The sequence below is a fragment of the Bicyclus anynana genome, chromosome 6 (assembly GCF_947172395.1).
Source record: "Bicyclus anynana chromosome 6, ilBicAnyn1.1, whole genome shotgun sequence".
Taxonomy (NCBI): domain Eukaryota; kingdom Metazoa; phylum Arthropoda; class Insecta; order Lepidoptera; family Nymphalidae; genus Bicyclus; species Bicyclus anynana.
In genome coordinates, this window is record NC_069088.1 from 14,588,626 (window position 1) to 14,609,062 (window position 20,437).

General features: G+C 36.1%; 3 protein-coding genes across 3 annotated transcripts; 1 reads left to right on the forward strand and 2 right to left on the reverse strand.

Annotated features, from left to right (window-relative positions):
* Nucleotides 1-7,627: 7,627 nt before the first annotated feature.
* LOC112055714 (keratin, type I cytoskeletal 9-like) lies at nt 7,628-10,222 on the forward strand. Its single transcript, XM_024095901.2, has 2 exons — nt 7,628-7,764; nt 9,292-10,222. Exons 1-2 carry the CDS (start codon nt 7,691-7,693, stop codon nt 10,007-10,009), a joined length of 792 nt encoding a protein of 263 aa, XP_023951669.2. The 5' UTR covers nt 7,628-7,690; the 3' UTR covers nt 10,010-10,222.
* A 2,454-nt stretch (nt 10,223-12,676) lies between these two features.
* LOC112055707 (keratin, type I cytoskeletal 9) lies at nt 12,677-14,401 on the reverse strand. The gene is made up of 2 exons (XM_024095894.2): nt 14,243-14,401; nt 12,677-13,685 (listed from the first exon to the last, which is right to left on the reverse strand). Exons 1-2 carry the CDS (start codon nt 14,308-14,310, stop codon nt 12,839-12,841), a joined length of 915 nt encoding a protein of 304 aa, XP_023951662.1. The 5' UTR covers nt 14,311-14,401; the 3' UTR covers nt 12,677-12,838.
* A 3,086-nt stretch (nt 14,402-17,487) lies between these two features.
* Nucleotides 17,488-18,830, reverse strand: LOC112055709 (uncharacterized). Its single transcript, XM_052882158.1, has 2 exons — nt 18,288-18,830; nt 17,488-17,758 (listed from the first exon to the last, which is right to left on the reverse strand). The coding sequence occupies exons 1-2, from the start codon at nt 18,779-18,781 to the stop codon at nt 17,608-17,610; spliced, it is 645 nt and encodes a 214-aa protein (XP_052738118.1). The 5' UTR covers nt 18,782-18,830; the 3' UTR covers nt 17,488-17,607.
* Nucleotides 18,831-20,437: the final 1,607 nt, after the last annotated feature.

Consider the following 20,437-nt stretch of genomic DNA (forward strand, 5'->3'; position numbering starts at 1 on the left):
AAAAATGCTATTGTTCTCATTTCACATCACGTCATCGTATCGCTTAACAGGTATATAGTATGACTGACAGATATATTCTAGAGGCAATGGTCAAAGTAGCAGGCAGCAGGTTAATTTACATTACAAAAATACACTCCAGTATTCAATATAAAATATAATATTTGTATTGTTTTACAGGGAATTTGAAGAATATAATAGTCAAGGATATTATGGAAGCAGCGATCAGACTAACAGGTTAATTATCGAAGCAGCGATCAGACTAACAAACCTGATTAATCTAATCGCAGCTTGGTAACAGTGCCTGTTAGTCTGATCGCGCTGTGTGGTATAACCATACCACAGTTTTCTCTGAATACTTCATTGTTTGTTAATTTTTATGAAAAAAGTTAAAGGTTATAATTATTTATTGCTTTACAGGGAAGAAGACAGATATCGAGATAGTCAAAGATATTATGGAAGCAGCGGTCGGACTAACAGGTTATTTATATCACAGTTTTCTCTGAATATTTCATTGTATGTTATTTTTTATGAAAAAAGTTAAAGGTTATAATTATTTATTGTTTCACAGGGAAGAAGACAGATATGGAAATAGTCAAAGATATTATGGAGGCAGCGGTCGAACTAACAGGTTATTCATATCACAGTTTTCTCTAAATACTTCTTTGTTTGTTATTTTATATGAAAAATAGTTATAGGTTATAATTATTGTTTCACAGAGTTATTAATTGCTTCACAGGGAAGAAGATAGATATGGAGATAGTCAAAGATATTATGGAGGCAGCGGTTTAAATACCAGGTTATTATGTTATAACAGTTCTCTCTCAAAACGAAACTTTGTTTGGTTACTGATATGTAACATTTATTACTTCTATTTATATTTGTAATTATTAAGAGTAATAATTATTATAAGAGCCGTGATAGCCTATTGGATATGACCTCTGCCTCCGATTCCGGAGGGTGTGAGTTCGTATCCGGTCCAGGTTTTCACTTGTGTGCATTTTAAGAAATTAAATATCAAGTATCTCACTCGGTGAAGAGAATTTTCTCGATGCTCTGCGTGTGTAAAGTCTGCCAATCGGCATTGGGCCAGCGTGGTGAACTATTGGCCTAACACCTCTTATTCTGAGAGGAGACTCGAGCTCAGCAGTGAGCGGAATATGGCTTTGGGGCATACCCCATAGGGTATAGGGATAATGATGATGATTTAATTATTGTTTCACAGAGAAGATAATTCATATGGAGAAGGTCAAAGATATCATGGAGGCAGTGGACAAAGTACCAGGTTATTATATCATACCTTTCTCTTCTTACGTACCTACCTACATAATATAAAACGAACTTTTAAACAATACAACGGGATTTTTATGCGGTTAATTTTTTTTTTTAAATAAAATTTTAATAGTGCTGTATATTTTTTAACATTGTTAAAAAATTAAAAAAGGCCAAATAAATGAGATTAAACAATAGGGATGATGACAATTTTTTAAATTGTATATAAATTAAGAGTATGCTAATAGTAAAGCAATTTTGTAAAAGTAACAGGGTATCTGCGATCATTACTTTCGGAGCTACAGGGATTTAAAGGGTCAGATTTGCGGCGCTGCCGCGGATCCCTGAAAAACGCCCCATACAAAATGGTACGATCTTATGAAGTCGTAGGCAAATGATCGTTAGATTTGTTTAAACAAAATTACTAATATCTTTGTTATTTGTGCGTTTATGTTAATAATTCATAGTATTAAAAAATGTCACATTTAATGTAAGGAAGCTAAAACTGTATGAATTTTCATCTAATTACGTTAAAATATTTTTAATAGATTTTGAAATTTTATAATCTTATTTATTTTGCAAATATCCAGTCAATCTTTGCTTTTTATGTATAAATTAGTTAACATTGACCCTATTTACCCGAATGTATCATTAAAATCAATATATTCAAACCTAGTCATCATCCCCATTATAATAATTTGTATCTACGTATAAGTACTCGTACGAGTATATATAATTAAACTATATAATTTTCTTACAGCTACAGACCTAATGTTATCGGGAACGGAGTAGGGAACAGAAATATAATACACTATATCGACGATTACAGTGAAGACTGTGTCGACCCGGAGTCCGATGGCGACTACATTGGCAACGGGTATGGTTCGAGAAACGAAGTATGGATCAAACGTTGTGCAAGAGGACGTCGTCCCAGTAACGATTATATTGGCAATGGTGGATTTAACTACAACACAGTGGATTAATTGGATAGAAGCAGGCGTTACTTTGCGGAAGTTTATCATGATTATATAATGATTTATTTATTTTGCTATCAGCATCCTCAGGAGATGTTGACTCTACAACGTGCAATTGCAAAGTGATGCTCCGGTTTCGGGGTGAAACGTACGTAGAGAGTAATTTGTCGGACCTGGGTGATGTTGTTGCATGGGTTCGTCGGCTTTCGCGGATGATAGCAAAATAAATAAATCATTATGTAATCACAGTGGATTAAATCATACCATATACATATTCTATACTGTATATCCGTAATATCTCAATTATAATGTCAAAATACAATTATTAATAAAATTTAGCGGAAATACCTAACTGTTTAATTTCAACAAGAAAGAATAAAATGTTGCTAGGTATTTGTTACTATTATTTTGTCTTAGTTATTAGTTTAGTAATTAGTTTTAGTTTCAGCGATTAGTAATTAGTTTTTTTTTAGTATTGTAGTTTTAAGTAGGTACAATTAAAATTGAATAGGCATACACAGTATGACAATAAAGTTCTTATTTTTATTTTACATGAATTTAACTCTCACGCCTGGTACAACATAAAACATAAAGATATATAAAAAGCCGAAAGGAAAATGAACAAACTTATTTAAATATACAAAATAAATAAACATAAACATACGTTACATAAATACATGATCTCTATGAAATCTATTGAGGTTATAAAGCTTTTGTATAACGCATATGTGAGGAGTAAACTGGAGTGTAATTCCATCATATGGAATCCATTTGAGCATAAGTACGTAGATATGGTGGAAAAGATCCAGAAAAAATTTATTAGATGGCTCTACAGGATGCAATATGGCTATTCAGTTGGGTACCCCACCATATATCCAAGTCTGTTTCTCCTTGGTATGACCGGGTATGACAAATTGGAGTTAAGGCGTAAGGTAGCTTTGTTAAAATATGTAATAATTTTAATTCAGGGCAAAGTGAGTAATTCTGCCATACTAGAAACAGTAGGTTTGCATGTCCCGGACAAATACGCTAGTGCGCGACGTCGCCATTTATTTGTTATACCGCATGGCAGGACAAAAGTGACTCAGCACGCACCGTTAGCGCTTGCGCTGCGCCTGCTCAATGATCTAACTGGTAACAATTTAGAATTGGACGTTTTTCACTCTCCACCGCAGATGCTTGTAAAAACCATTAAATTATTATTAATGGAGTAAGTTGATGTTTTTCGGGCATTTAATTTTTATGTTTTGTTAAATTGTTAAGTATATTATTGTTATTGATTAATGTTTTTTGTATTTAAATTATTAATGTTTTCTTTCTTTTTTTTTTTCTTTTTTATGTTATTTTTGTTAAAGTTTGTAATTTTGTTTGTATTATTCTAATGTATGTATAGCCTGGGAAGACAAATTGGGCAACTGTAATGTCTTCCCGGGTATTGATTAAGTAAATAAATAAATAAATAAATAAATAAATGATATGCACCAGACGGAGGATTCACCCCGGCAGGGAGATCAAACGGCCTGTCAGGGTGACAAGTGGAGAAACCGGCGGACTATCCTAGCCGAGTCCAGCAAGACCACCTTTTTGCATCTTGGATGCGAGCGAATTATTATTATTATTAAAACATATAAACAAAGAGAAAGAGAGCTCTGTACACCCACTCTACACAATGGGAGTGGCGTAAATACAACTTTAAATAGTGACAGAATATTGTGCATACGCGCGTTGTAGTTTTCAATCGACGAAATAACGGAAAAAGGTTCTCAATTTGATGCGTATATCTTTACTGAGTAGTCCGATTTTGATTATTCTTTTTTTATTGGAATAATATGAAACGAACTTCGAAATACACCCTGCTAGCGGACGCCTGCGACTTCATCCGCGTGAAATTTCGTTTTTCACAAATCCCTCGGGAACCATGGATTTTTCGGAATGAAAGTAATATCTGTGTTAATCCAGAGTAAAGTCGCTTACCATTCCAAATTTCAGTCAAATCGGTTCAGTAGTTGCGGCGTAGCATTTTTTGTATTACTTTTTTTTTACATAAAACTTTTCCTCAAAAACTTCATAGACGTCTGAACAGGCTGTATGGTCAACGATCTTTGCCTGTCCCCGAATTTAGTTGGGAACAAATTAAAAAAAAAACATAAAACTCTTCACAGCTGATGACAGCAGTTCTAATTTTAAAGTTCATTCCGGCGGGAAGTAATTTTTATGAGTTATTCCCTCCCTATGGAGGGAAGCAGCATTTTCCATCCAATACTCAGATCAAAACATTACTTTCCGAGTATAAGAAATGAAAACAAACATTCTGTAGGAAAACTAAACAAATTGATAAGCAATTTATAAAGTGTAAAATTAATTGAAATTTTAATTGTTATTAGTATTGTTGTTGCTCCTAATTAATAACAATATAACCTTTGTTACCACATTATATTACGTTAATTATATTATAATATAAATATTTTATTGCATTAGCACGTAACTTATTTGTTAAGGAAAATATGGAGATAGGTAACAAATTAATAAATAAACCATAACGTTATGGAACTAATATATATTTTTTTATCTGACACACAGCTTGCAACGATTGCATGTGCGCTCTAAGATGAGAGCCAGCATGTGTGGAAGAAGTTAATTTACTAATACTACTAACTCTTTTTACCCGAAATCCACAGATTAATCAATAATAGGCAGATAGAGCGTACGGAACACGTACGTGTCGTAGCCGCTCCAAATATAAAATTCAAAAACGAATACAATCTCGAGTCAGTATACAACATGAAGCGTCGCATCAGTAACTTTCAATATTCTTCAAGGAAAATGGCGTCTTATGTTTTTATATGTATATTTTAAAAACTGTTTACAAAAACTAAACAAGTAACATGCAGTATTTTTTTATTGGTAATTTATTGTTTTAATTTACGTAATTGTTATTAGTGTTAAATTTTGAGATACAAATTATGAAAAAAGTTAGTATATGCGGATGTCAATGCGTGACGTTTGGTTTTTATGGGTTTCACCGGCTTCACCACGCTGCTTGTAAAGACTCATTCTGCATGATCTTTATTCTTTGCCGAAATCATAATTATTAAGAACAGATTAATATTAAGTTATGATACCCCAGTCAGGAACCTTTTCCCTCAGTTATTTCCCCCCTGCCCAAAACTTGTACACTCTTGTTAAGTGTTCTTTGTAGCCTAAAAATAGTCAGCTGCGGTTCCGTTAGTGGTTTGAGGGGATATAGCCTCTTAAAAAAAAAAAGGCATGATTTTGTACGATACCGCGTAATATCTTGTCAGAACTGTTCCAAGTTAACACCTAACTAATTGCATCACTTTTAACCGGGTTGAATTGCAGTCAAGCTTTAACCTTTGATTAAGAAATCAAAAGTATATTATTAACTTAATTGTGGAGAATCCCTTCATTTACCAAAAACCCCACTATCAACGACGTATTGACTAATAATAGTTTATCATTTTATAAACAATACAATAATGTGTGTTGTATTGTATAATAAATGCCTTTATCATTTTGGAAAACACAGACATATGTAACGACCGACCTAAACATTACTATCACAGTAACCTTTCTGGTTTCTACGTCAGTATCATCAAGTAAAAAGATAATGTACTGTGATGACCATACAAACTACGGGGTCAAAAGGGCTAGGACCCAGAGCCGTAAAGCTTAGGTATTATTAAAAAAAAAGTAAAAAGATAAGCGCAATTTTGATTACAACTGTCACTCAATTATACATTTAGTACAAGACACTACGAGTTAACATGCAGAATGTTCGCACTAGATCATTAACTCTTAGTAGAGCGTAATTAAAGCACGCATGAAAGTACGAGTATTTTTTTTATTATTTATTTGTACACAACAATGAAGAATTTTAAAAAAAAAATACAAGTACATAATACGGCCTTACCTTCCTTAAGCTCAGGAAAATATATTGCGAGATTTAACTGCAGGTGGTATTCCAGCTTCGATAAAGCTTAGTTCGAAAGGCATAGTAGCCATTGAAATTAATGTTGCCAACGCAAATCTTTTAGAGCACGTTTTACCACAAAATGGTGATGCATGATGATTTAATTTGCTCAAATTTGTGTAAGTTCCACAAGAATAAAACTGGTCGAATTCTATACATTTATTCGCAATTTGAGATTTTACTTATACCATTTGTAACAACAAACTTTAGCGTGGCATAACTGACGCCAGCGCCATCTAGAATCTATACTTATAATACGAACTCTGTAAACTTTGTACATTATGTACTTTGAAGATATTTTGAAAATTTTTGTTGGGGGGAAATCATATAATCGATACTGAAGCTAAAAATATTTATTTTTCGATTTTTTGTCTATCTGTCCGTCTGTGTTTTTTTTTTATTTAAGCATCACGCTGAAACTACTGAATGAATTTAAATGAAACTTGCACGGTTTAAGACCATAATACGGAAAAGGTTATAAGATACTTTTTATTGCGAAAATTAAATGAGAAAGGGTTTGTATGGAAAGTCCTTCATTTTTAGAGTTACAGTTTTAAAAATTAGTTCATAAAAAAAAAAATACAAAATATACTGTAATTCAAAAAATTTTAAAATTCAACTCCTAAGTTGGTGAAATAGGGCTTGAAAGTTCACATTGATTTCCACGCGGACGAAGTCGCGGGCGTCCGCTAGTACAATTATACAAAGCTTAGCAAGCCAGACGATATTATTATGTGGAACAATAACTTTAAGTCCATAGGTACGTTACTATAGCTTGGCAAATTCGTTCGTAACACTTCCAATGATCCGTGGGGGCCTGGAGTCGGGTAGCGATGACAGATAAACCCACAACTGATGCACCCCACTTCCAGCCTCTGCCCTGCGTGCACGATTTCACACCCGCGCAGTCCTTCGCTCCCCGTCGCCCGTATATCATAGGAGTGTCATCAACGAACTTGCCAAGCTATAATTAAATATTACGAGTCATCATCATCATCATATCAGCCGATGGACGTCAACTGCAGGACATAGGCCTTTTGTAGGGACTTCCAAACATCCCGATACTGAGCCACCTGCATCCAGCGAATCCCTGCGACTCGCTTGATATCGTCAGTCCACCTGATGGGGGGTCGGCCAACACTGCGCTTACGGGTCGCCATTCCAGCACTTTGAGACCCTAACGTCCATCGGCTCTTTGAACTATGTGCCCCGCCCATTGCCACTTCAGTTTTGTATGGACCGAATAAGTATTACGAGTATTAGTGAATAATGTAAAATTTTCGTTTTAAAAATAAGCTGCATCATTTAATAAATATTGGGGTTTTCCTGTCATGTAAATTTATCTTTGAGGTCATCCCTGGAATATAAATTTACTAACTCGTACATTGTCTGTTTAGTGGCCGACTGTTTATGAAAACACAAACAAACCTATTTTCCTGCTGAACATAAAATAATTATGAAGACATCTTTAGTAATAATTTTTAGTAGTGTAGCGTTAATTTCGGCCGTTAACGCAAATCCAAAACCATGGTACGTATAACAACTATTTGATATGGTTATCATAGACTTTTAAAATAGTGTATTCTGTTCTATATTATACTAACAAATGCCCTGTGTTCCGTATATGGGCAAAAAATAGTCTATGACACTAACAAATAATCTGGCTTACTTTTTAGGGTTACGTAATACAAAAACGGAACCCTTATAATGTCACTCGCGCACATTTTAAAGTCTGTCTGTTTTCTCCTAATGTACTGGACCTGTCCAATTAAAATTTGGTACATATATCAATTCTTGTGACCCAAATACAGAAATGTATCGTGAATAGATAAAATTTGAATATGTTAGTCACTTCTGGGGGAAACATGGAAAATTTCAAAAAAAAACTTGCTTAAAATGCATCGTCTGGTACATCAAACAAACGAGCTTGATAATCGTTAGCTCATTTTATAACCTATCTATTGTATAAAATACAAAATATTAGTGTAAAATAGAAATTGCGTAAAAGAAAAAAAAAACATCAAAAAAAAGCGTCAAAATGCCAAGTCCAAATATATGGGCTATATACTCGTTCGTTTGGAAAGGGCATCTCAAGAGCTATTAAATGATACCAACAAACACCATTTACACAGACCAGACAGTTGCGGGACCTTAAAAACTCAATGCGGTCGAGCGAATCAATGTCTTTCCCGTACTTTCATAAACAATGCTCTCGTCATTATCAGTCTATTTTAACGATTTACTACAGGGCCCCTTTTCTGATAAGAGGGGAGATATTATGGAGCTTACCACGCTGCTCCAATGAGGGTCGGTGGCCTTAGGCTTAGGCTGGGCAGTTTACTTAAGTACAAAATATGCGGGGCCTCTAGCCGCACACTCTCTGGCTGGAGGCCACGCATATTACCTACTTAGATAAAATACCCACGGCCGAAGGCTAGATCACAAATCCATTACTGAAAGCCAGGTTACGCTAAGCCACGGCTGGAGAGTAGTTACGCGCGCAGCCGGGGGCCGCACCTATTTATTTAAGTAAAATGCCCTGCCGAAGCCACAACTGGAGGTGCGATCACAAATCATTATATCGCGTACGTTATATCGCGGCTGGGGACAGACACGCGCACGGCCGGAGGCCGCGCGTAATGTACTTGGGTGAAATCGAAAGACAAAGCCTGGGCAGGCGAATTTTCACGATTTCAATCGTGTATAGGTACTCGTACTGTAACGTTTACGTATTCACGTACAACAATTAAAGTAAAGTAATTGTCAAAATTGATAGAGTAGACCAAGAGATTAAGTACCCCTTACATATTCACAAACTTTGCTTGTACACTAAGCCTACGTGAAATAAATGGATTTTATTCTTACGTATGATAGAATTATGTGCTTAAAAACTTTTAGCTTTTATAAAACAAGAAAGGTCTGGCTATTACGGACTCTTAGTTCATTGTATTACGAGGTGAAACGTTATGCTAAATATCCACTCAAGTTAAGTAAACGGAACCTATTAACTTTTTTTTTGGTTTTTAATTTGCAAAATCTTATCTATTTTTGTTGCAGCGGCGCTGGTCCATTAGGTTTAACGTATTGTGGAAAAGCATGGGAAGATTTCTTTGACTACGATTACAATACTGATAATACAAACGTCAGAGGTAGAGATGGAAATTTACATAGAGGTGGAAGCTACAATTATGCATTTGGTGGCACTTATGGAGATAGAAACAGAGGTGGTACTTTTGGAGCCTATGGTAATAGGAGAAGTAGCTATGGCGAAAATTTCTACAACGATTGCACCTATGGAAGACCATGCAACGACGGTGGACGCTTTGTTGTAGATAACAACCAAGATAAAACATATAGTTACGGAGACAACACTAATGCCATCAATATTGGCATGAGCAACAAAGTTAATAATGGAGGTATTAACAACGAAGTTGGCACCAATAAAGGAAGTTGGAACGGTGGTCACACTTCTGAAGTAGACAACGATGGTAACAATGCTTCCAAAATTCAAGCAAATGACCATGTTAGTAACGGCAGTAGCAGCAAACATGATGATAATCTTAATGGAAATATTATTGACGGTGATCAAACTATAGAAGGTGCAAACAGAGGTTTCCAATATAGAGATGGTGGGGGAAGTCAATTAATTTCAAATTTCAAAAAAGGTCACACGTATGAAGAAGATAGAAATAATGGTAACGATTTTGGAGGAGACAGTCAAGGAGGAAGTGGAAGTATAGGATACAGCAGAGGTAGCGATATCGAAAATTATTAAGGTGATAGCAGCAATGATGAAAATAGTCGTCTAGGTGATATATATGGTGATTACCATGTTAAAAAGAAGAATTAATGATAAATGTCATAAAATAAAGTAATATATATAATTTGACGCCAGTACCTACGCTGTCCAATTTTTGCCGCTCCTTTTAATTCCTTATTTGACACCCTCGTAATTAATAATATTAATTAAATACATTTATTAATTCAATATTTTATTACTACACACTACGTACCAACAGTACCAACAAAATAATAAAATATAATATCCTTACACTTTCAGACATACACTTTGTCTCTCTTAATATATACTTAATACAACGTGTGGCGTGGCATAGGAGCGTGGGGCGTGGCATAGGAGCGTGGTGGTTCTGTTCTTCAAAAAAGGTGACAACACCTTGCTGAAGAATTACAGACCCATCTCGCTGCTAAGCCATGTTTACAAATTGTTCTCGAGAGTCATTACGAATCGTCTCGCTAATAGGTTTGACGACTTCCAGCCTCCCGAACAAGCCGGTTTCCGAAAAGGCTTTAGTACCATAGACCACATCCATACGCTGCGGCAGGTTATACAGAAGACTCACGAGTATAACCAGCCACTTTGCTTAGCGTTTGTGGACTATGAGAAAGCCTTCGATTCGGTGGAAACCTGGGCTGTGCTAAGGTCATTGCAGAGATGCCGAATTGATTACAGGTATATCCAAGCGTTGAAGTGCTTGTACGAAAACGCCACTATGTCAGTCCGTATTCAGGATCAGACTACGAGGCCAATCCAGTTGCAGCGAGGAGTGCGTCAGGGAGATGTGATCTCTCCGAAGCTATTTACCGCCGCACTGGAAGACGTCTTTAAGCTTCTGGACTGGAGCGGACTTGGCATCAACATCAATGGCGAGTACATCACTCAACTGCGGTTCGCGGATGATGTAGTCATCATGGCACAGACTCTGGATGACCTTAGTACCATGCTCAATGACCTCAGCAGCGTTTCTCAACAGGTGGGCCTGAAAATGAACATGGGCAAAACAAAAATAATGTGTAATGCTCATGTATCGCTCCACCCAGTTATAGTTGAGAACGCTGCACTCGAAATTGTAGACGAATACATATACCTAGGACATATGATCCAGTTAGGTAGGTCCAATTTCGAGAAAGAGGTGAACCGTCGAATCCAACTCGGCTGGGCTGCATTCGGGAAGCTTCGCGACATCTTTTCGTCCGAAATTCCTCAGTGCCTGAAGACAAAAGTCTTCGAACAGTGCGTGTTGCCAGTGATGACCTATGGTTCCGAGACTTGGTCGCTAACTATGGGCCTCATAAGAAGGCTTAGAGTCACACAGCGGGCGATGGAACGAGCTATGTTAGGAGTATCTCTGCGTGATCGAATCAGAAATGAGGAGATCCGCAGAAGAACCAAAGTCACCGACATAGCTCAACGAGTTGCGAAGCTGAAGTGGCAATGGGCGGGGCACATAGTTCGAAGAGCCGATGGACGTTGGGGTCCCAAAGTGCTGGAATGGCGACCCCGCACTAGTAAGCGCAGTGTTGGCCGACCCCCCACCAGGTGGACTGACGACATCAAGCGAGTCGCAGGGATTCGCTGGATGCAGGCGGCTCAGTATCGTGATGTTTGGAAGTCCCTACAAAAGGCCTATGTCCTGCAGTGGACGTCCATCGGCTGATATGATGATGATGATGAATGATATTTTTTTTTATTATTTCAGTAAAACTAATATTTTATGGGTCAAATTTTCCGCCCCCTAAAATCTCTCAGCCTTTGAATCCGCCAAAATCCGCCACTGCATGGTAGCCTAGTGGATATGAAATCTGCGTTCGGTTCGGAGGGCGTAGGTTCGAATCCGGTCAGGGGCATGCACGTCCAACTTTTTAGTTATACCTATGCATTTTAAGAAATTAAATATCACGTGTCTCAAACGGTGCAGGAAATACATTGTGAAGAAACCTGCGTACCTGAGAATTTATAAATTCTCTTCGTATGTTAAGTCTGCCAATTCACATTGGGTGCCTGCCTTTCATACTGAGAGGAGACTCGTGCTCGTCCATGTTATGATGATGTATAATGTCATTGATATGTTATAAAGGAAATATAAACATTTAATGCCTTAACAGTTTTTAGGGTTCCGTAGTCCACAAGGAACTCTTACAGTTTCGCCTTGTCTGTCTGTAAGTCGCTAATTTCAGGAACTACTAGTCTGATGTGAAAAATTCCTTTAGTGGTTAGTTAGTGGTTTCAATCAACACCATAAGAAGCTTTTACTACTGTTAGAGCGAGAATATATAGAGAAGGCGCAAATTATTGAGTCTGCGGATGACCGCCGGTTTCTTGGAGTTAAAAGCTCTGCAGGAGGACTGAATGTTATTTAAAACTAATAATTATGGTTGACTCTTTGAAGATCCCTATCAGATAATATATTTAAAGATAATGATTAAAACTGATGAGAAGAGTTTTAACGTGTTCTCTGAAGCACTGGTATCTAAAATCACCCGTACTATAACTTTGCTGTATTATAAAAAATGGGCTTTCGCGTAGCCTGCGTAGCGTATGCCTGATGGGAAACAGTTTATAAATTCGATAAAAAATATAAAATGAAGCACCGTAGGTTAATTAAAAGTAAAAGGATCTTGGTTAGGTAAAGTAACAGGAATATTTTCGTAACATAGTAAAAGTAATACTTTATTTTATTTGAAATAAATAATAATTAATGGTTACCTAGATAATACAAAGATCTGCACTGATACACAATTTGATTTTACTGAAATTATAATTTAAATTAATTTATATTTTTAAAACGCTAATAAATAAATTATTTTACGCATAAACTCTATTATTGTTGTTTCTTCCATTGCCAATATTATTAACCGATGATCCTCCACAGGTAATGCATTGTCTGTTTGCTCCATAGGTACCCTGACTACTAGTAGCATAACCTGCACCTTGTCCTTCAACTGTATAGCTACTACTTTGTCCACCATTACCAGCATAACTGTTTCCTTGGCCACCGGAAGTAAAGCCTCCATCAGCGCTGGCCTGACCATAACTGGCCTCTTGTCTTTGATCCACGTAACCACCACTACCAGTAGCTTGACCAACAGTAAAGCTAATTCCAGTATTACCTTCACCGTAACTGCTAACTTGTCCTTCTGAATTACCATAACTTTGTTCATTATAGTTGGTACCTTGTCCACCACCAGTATTGTCTTGTCCTTGAGCAGTATAACCAGTGCTACCGCCTTGGGTTTGTTCGTAATAGTTGGTGCCTTGACCACCAGTAGTAAAGCTAATACCAGTGTTGCCTTGTCCGTAACTACTACCTTGTCCTTGAGCATCATAGCTGGTACTACCGCCTTGGGTTTGTTCGTAATAGTTGGTTCCTTGACCACCAGTATTAAAGCTAACACCAGTATTTCCTTCATAGCCACTCTGGCCATTGCTGGCATAGCTGGCTGCACCTTGTGCGCTATAACTGGTACCTTGCCCTCCATTTTGGGAACTCGCGTATCCGCCTTCAGCGTAGCTACTACCACCATAAGCACTTGCTCCGCTGCTGCCGCCACAGTTTGTACATCTTCTATCGTCTCCACCGTAAACCTCCCTGCCATCAAAGTAATCTTCCCATTTTTTCCCGCAGTACGTCAATCCCAAAGGACCAGCGCCGCTAGAAATAAAAAATGTGTTATTAATACTTTTTCTAATCAAGAATCGTTTTTCAGACAAATAACGGCATAGGTAATAGAAAAAGTACGTTTGTAAAAATAAGTATGTTGTAATTTATTGATATTTTAAAATAATTAAAATTAAATTGATGTTTTGAAGGAATTTTTGTATCATATTATCATTATAAATTTACACGCTTAAACAACATTATTTCAATTTTGGATATATCACGTTATTTAAAATTATAATATAGAATCATAATTAACGTAAATTACGTTATCTCATTTCATCAGTAATTCAGTAAAGAAATTTTACCAACATTCACACAAGATAGACTTGCTTAAAACTTTATAATGACCAGAAAACTTGGCATTTCTTCAAAAACGCTCACGTTTAGCAGGCAATATGAAGACTTTAAATAAATAAATCTACTACGTTGAATCATCAAACCAATATTACAATTATAATTGATATAATGTGGTCTATTGACCATGATTACTGATTACAATTTAATATAATAAGTAAAGATGTTATTGTACCGCATTGGTAGGTACTTACCATGGTACCGCATTGGCAGCAGAAAACAAAGCGACAACGCTAAGGCAAACAACAAGATAGGCCTTCATAATTATTATTTTTAAATTCTAGGAAAATTGCACTAGAATCGTATGTCAGTAGTAATGTGCGATGGAACACTGACTTGTATTATTCGAATAGGCGCTTATATACGAGTTACAATATAATGATAAATGGTCACATACCTAATAATAAAAACCCAGAGTATTTTTAATTAGCTTGGCATCAGAGAGAGGTCAAATATAACCAGATTACTCTCAGACAATATTAACAGCTACGTCAAATTGAAAAATTGGATTGTTTACTAGCAAACACCCACGTCTTTGTCTACGTATACATCGATTATCTCTTTTTCAATACGTTTGATCTCAATAAAATAATAGTAGACAAGGGGCTAAAAAGACCCATTATATACGAGGTATTTTTAGGGCCCGAGACGTAAGACGAGGGCCGCTAAATAGAAACCGAGTTTTTTAATAGCAGCGGCTTCCAGCGGCTTCCTGTAATCCGCTTGATGTCACTACTTTATACCTCTATAATATAAAAATCTATGTCGAAAACGGCCGTTTTGACTAATTCTTTTTTAGAATATTCTTTGAAGTACGACGATTGTTTTACGGCGAATTTTTAGGGGTACGGAAGGGCTAGGGTAGGGGTAGGGTAGGGTAAGGGTAAAGTAGGGTAGGGGTAAGGTAGGGGTAGGGAAGAAGCGCACGTAAGTCAAAGCGAAGCTTGACCGGGTCCGCTGGTAGGTATAGTAAATACCTATTACCTAGTAAAAAATTAAAAATTAAAAAGGCTTAGACAATACTACTCCAAAGCCAGGTTTAATTTGTTCTAGTAAATTTCTAATCTGGTATAAAGTTTTAGCCGTGGCTAACTGACCTTTTTAGCACAGTAGTTCTACTTTAAGGAGAGAATAGAGAGAGCCTGTGAGGTCAGACCTTTGTCATTTAAAAAATGCTGACGAATTAAACACTAATGGTTTGAAAATTATTGTTTTAGATAGATAGATATTTATTTATTTTAGAACTATGGATACCCAAGTTTGATAAATGATTATTATCATGGAAATGGGAATTTTTAATGGTAATTAAAAATACCATTATATTTACCGATTATCTCACGGTGAAAAATAATATTTAGATAATCATTACGATTTATAAATTATAAACTACTGGGCTGATTTATAAATTATTTCATCATTATTTTTTCATTATCACATAGTCTAATTATAGCCTAATCACTAATATACAGGGTGTCTCGTAATTAATGGATAAGACGCAAATGGTAGATATATCGTCTAGTTATCTAAAACTTATTTAAATAGTTTTCCAAAAATCCCTATCTATACTTAATATTATAAAGAGGTAAAGTTTGTAAGTTTGTAAGTTTGTAACAATTTTTTGAAATGGGGTAATCTTCGGAACTACTGGTCCGATTTTAAAAATTCTTTCACCAGTAGAATGCTACGTTGTCGGGGAGTGCTATATAGGCTATATTTTATATTTCTATCATATATAACTACTGAGATATCGCGGGTTTTCTCTTACAGGTCGGACCGAAAAACTTACTTATTCGCATGCGCTGCCTCAACCATTGCGTATAACTGAAATAAATGTATGGAGGCTTTTTGAACCTTTAAAAGTTCTACAAAAAAGTCCGCGACACCATATATCTATCTTTTATATTTTAGCAGATATAGTACCTTTAGTACTTTAATAAATTATTTAAATTTTAAACTAAGGTTTACGTCATTATTTACACAACTAAACTTAAATCCTTATCAAAATAAATGATTTAATAATCACAAGGATATTATAGAGATAAGATTTGCCCTTTACAGTATGTTAATTAGTTATATAGTTTCGGAGATAATACAAAATTTCTGAAAGTCGCAGAAATGCCGCTATGTGACGCCCCGCGGTTTCAATTACGTGGTTCCCGTTCCCGTGTGAATATGAGGACCAAACATAGCCTATGACACTTGCAAATAATGTAGCTTTCTATTGGTAAAAGAATTTTCCAAATCGGTCCAGTAGATCCAGAGATTACCCCCGACAACCACACAAACTTTACCTCTTTATTAGTATTAGCATAGAAGTCGCTTGGGAAATTATAGTCTTTTGGTCATTGCACCACGCACAAAAGGCTGGACCAATTTTGCTGAGGGTAGGAATAGGATAGGGGTAGGGAAGGGGTAGGAAAGAGGTAGGGTAGGGGTAATTTAAGTGTAGGGATAGGGTAGGGTAGGGTTGGGTAGGTTTACGAGCAGGGTAAGGTAGAGGTAGATAAGTTTACATCAATTTTTACGCGGACGAAGTCGCGGGCGTCCGCTAGTTAGGTATATTTTTTTTCGGATTTTTCAAAATTTTCTATTTTGAATCACGTACGTATCCATAGCACTCATCCATAGCACGCATCCTTGATGCTTCCATATAAAAACATATCTTAGTTGAATCCATTTTCACCAGTGCTAAGCTACGAGTATGTGCACCAATGAATATGATTGGTTGATACCAAACGCATCCATAGCAACGTAGCGTAGCACATCTCTGGTGGAAAAGTACCCTTATACTGCCAAGCTGCAGTGCTATATTATGGTCTGAAGGGCATGATTATCGGTGTAATAGAGGCACATGAAGCTTAAATCATCTTCATCTTTCGGACATCTTTTCGTCCGAAATTCCTCAGTGCCTGTAGACAAAAGTCTTCGAACAGTGAGTGTTGCCAGTACCTGCGGATCTGAGACTTGGTCGCTAGCTATGGGCCTTATTAGAAGGCTCAAAGTCACTCAACGGGCGATGGAGCGAGTTATGCTTAGGGTTTCTCTGCGTGATCGAATCAGAAATGAGGAGATCGACAGACGAACTAAAGTCACTGATATAGCGAAGCTAATTGCGAAGCTAAAGTGGCAATAGGCAGGCCACATAGTTCGAAGAGCCGATGGACGTTGGGGTCCCAAACTGCTGGGATGGCGACTTAACACTGGAAAGCGCAGTGTTGATCGACCCCCCACTAAGTGGACCGAAGACATTAAGCGGGTTGCAGGGAGCCGCTGTATGCTGGCGGCTCGAGACCGTTTTGTTTGGAAGTTCATGCAAGAGGCCTATGTCGAGTAGTGAACGTCCATCGGCTGATAATGATGAATGAATGATGATGAAACCTAAAAATACTACAAAAGAACAAATAATAATGCAATAATTTATTCGTCATGTTGTCTTTAATTCTTGTACTTATGTCTAAATATTTTTAAAATTCTTATCTTTTGTTCCGCAATATACGAGTAGTATAAACTGAAATCGATTTTGAATCTTTTTAAAACGTAACTGTATAATAAGTTCGCGCTACCCTACCCTTCTAATAGGAGGGGTCGGGGTAGTAGGGATAGATTTTTTATATCGTGCTAGGTTAACTTCATTCCTGTTGTAGCGTCCATTACCAATGTTATTATTGATTGTGCATCCAACGCAGTGTATTCTTCCGTCCGGCTGATATCTGAGAAAAAAAAAATATTTTAAATCCATACAACTATTTTTTTTTACAAATTTTTAATAGTGTTTTAGATTATTTAAAACAAAAAAAATACATATACAAATAAATGATAGAGGAAATGAATTATACAACTTCGTACCATTACATTAAATTTATAATGTAATTTGACTTTCAGACCTACTCGATATGAACCAAACATTTCATAAATATCGGTCCAGCCGTTTAGGAGGAGTTTGACATTTGAAATTGAGTTAGACACGAAAATTTTTCGGTTTTTCCGGCTCTTTACAGTAGAACTTGCCTTCCGAAACGGTGGTAGTCTTTACAAATAATCAACCTTGACGTTTCAAAAGTGCTTGTAAACTAAGCCTACTTGAAACAAATTAATTTTGGTTTTGATTTTAAATATTTTACTCTTTACGTATTAAAAAGCCTTCTCCTAAATTCATTAAAATAATGAATACACACCCTATTAAGTTCATTAAGTCTGTACTGAAAATTTTAAAAAAGAAAAACATGAATTAAATCGTACCTGCTACCACTTTCATATCTACTACCACTTTCAAATCTTCTGCCACTTTCATATCTGCTGCCACCTTCGTATCTATCACCACCTCCGTATCTGCCACTATCCTCATTTCTGTCACCGTTTTCATATCGGCTGCTACCATCGTATCGACTACTACCTCCATATCTGCCTCCATTTCCGTTACTCTCTTCTTCACTGCCACTTTCTTCTTCACTACCAGCCATATTTATTCTCTCGATACGGTTTCCACCAGTTTCATACCTGTTATTGCTTTCATATCTGCTATTGCTCTCGTATCTGCTACTGCTTTCATATCTACTACCTCCTCCATTTCTGCTACTACTTTCCTCACTATCATTTTCTTCTTCACTATTACCCATATTTATCCACTCAATACCGTTTCCACCAGTTCCATATCTGCTGCCACCTTGATATCTATTGCCACTATTGTATCTGCTACTGCCTTGATATCTAACATCATATTCACTACCAGCCATATTGATTCTTTGAACACCATTGCATGTGCTACATCCTCCGTAACTGGTGTCATCTCTGTATTATTAGAAATAAGAAATTGTAATAATAAAGTGATTTTTTAAATAGTATTTTGTAATTAAATATTGTTAAAATTTATTAAAAAAAAGAGTCAAAAATTTAATAAGTATAAAAATAGTAAGTCTGAATAATAAAGATGCAATATTTAATAATATATCATGATATTCTAAATCAATTTAAAAAGATTATATAATCATTCATATTTTAGCTTTACCTTATATTGATACTGATCCTAGTATTATACGGAGAGTTATTTTGGCACTGGCTACACCTACAAAATTAAAACAAGGTTACAAAATGCACTTAAAAGAGTAATCGTAAATCTCACAAGAGAGAATATTGAAATGTATTATACACTTACCATGGTGTCGGTAATCCATAAACCACAGCAAGTAAAGAAACAGTACAAAGTTCAAAAAAAAAAAAATTGCGTGTTTGAATTTCAACTACCATTAACAGCTCTGTATGGAAATATCTTCATCTAAATGATGAGTGCTGCCACGACGTGAGGTTTATTATGCCTCGTCTTGTAACTGATAAGAAATGATTATTTAATATTATTAGGTATTTGAGGTTAAAAGGTTAAGGTATGAGGTTTTCAGTGTAAGTTGCTATTGTTTAAATTAAAGTCTGGGTTTATTATTTATTACCTTTTCCTTTTTTTTACAATTTTTTACAAATTACTTGAAAGGTGCTTAGAGGCCATTGGATCAGCTTCCACCTCCACACAGGAAGTAAAACTATAAAAAAATAAAATGAGAATATTATCAATTGTAAATTACACACTGTATGGTTTTTAAAGAGCAACTGTTGAGTTTTTTGCCGGCTCTTCTCAGCAGAACCTGCCTTCTGTACCGGCTAGTTTGTAGTAGACCGGTGGAGTCTTTAAAATACTCAATCTTGACGTTTCAAAATTGCTAACTTAGCCTACCTGAAATAAAAGCATTTAGAATTTTGATCAACGAAAGCATTTGCCTGCAAATGAAACGAGCATTTAATCCATTTAATCGTCCAAGCTCCGGAAAACTTCTTTTAATTGAATTCGTCTTAATTTTTCATGAATGTTTGTTTTACTTAAAAAATTGCAAGACTGCAATAAAGAATTTACAGAACAATGTGACTGTTAAATTAAATGAGTGTTTAGTAAAAATAAGCTTATAAATTAACGATGAAAAAAATCAGTAGGAACGATTTTTGATGACTATCCTTACAAACTTGCATCGTTAACGAGGTCATCAATGATCAAAAGCGACATGAATTTAAAGTTTCAGAGATACCAAGAGGTTTAAGTGACTTTAATGAAAACAAATTACTTTTTTATATCTATTTGTAAGGAAATTAATATCTGCAGTAACGAGGTGAAAATTCCTATTCCGAGATAAAAACAGTACAACCACCTTACCTTCTACACCGATTTTAGTCTTACACCGATAGGTACATAGATAGCTATTTCTGTCAAGAAGAAATGCATAAAATTAACATGAAACTTTTTGTCAGCCTCCGTGGCGCAGTGGTATGAGTGATGGATTTACTAGAAGGCGGTCCTGGGATCAGCTGGGCCGATTGAGGTTTTCCTAATTAGTCCAGGCCTGGCTGGT

Coding starts and splice junctions, on each gene's coding strand:
- LOC112055714 (XM_024095901.2), top strand. CDS start 7,691: ATGAAGACATCTTTAGTAATAATTTTTAGTAGTGTAGCGTTAATTTCG. Junction 7,765..9,291: donor AACGCAAATCCAAAACCATG/GTACGTATAACA, acceptor TTTTTGTTGCAG/CGGCGCTGGTCCATTAGGTT.
- LOC112055707 (XM_024095894.2), bottom strand. CDS start 14,310: ATGAAGGCCTATCTTGTTGTTTGCCTTAGCGTTGTCGCTTTGTTTTCT. Junction 13,686..14,242: donor GCTGCCAATGCGGTACCATG/GTAAGTACCTAC, acceptor TTTTATTTCTAG/CGGCGCTGGTCCTTTGGGAT.
- LOC112055709 (XM_052882158.1), bottom strand. CDS start 18,781: ATGGCTGGTAGTGAATATGATGTTAGATATCAAGGCAGTAGCAGATAC. Junction 17,759..18,287: donor AGATATGAAAGTGGTAGCAG/GTACGATTTAAT, acceptor TTTTTTTCTCAG/ATATCAGCCGGACGGAAGAA.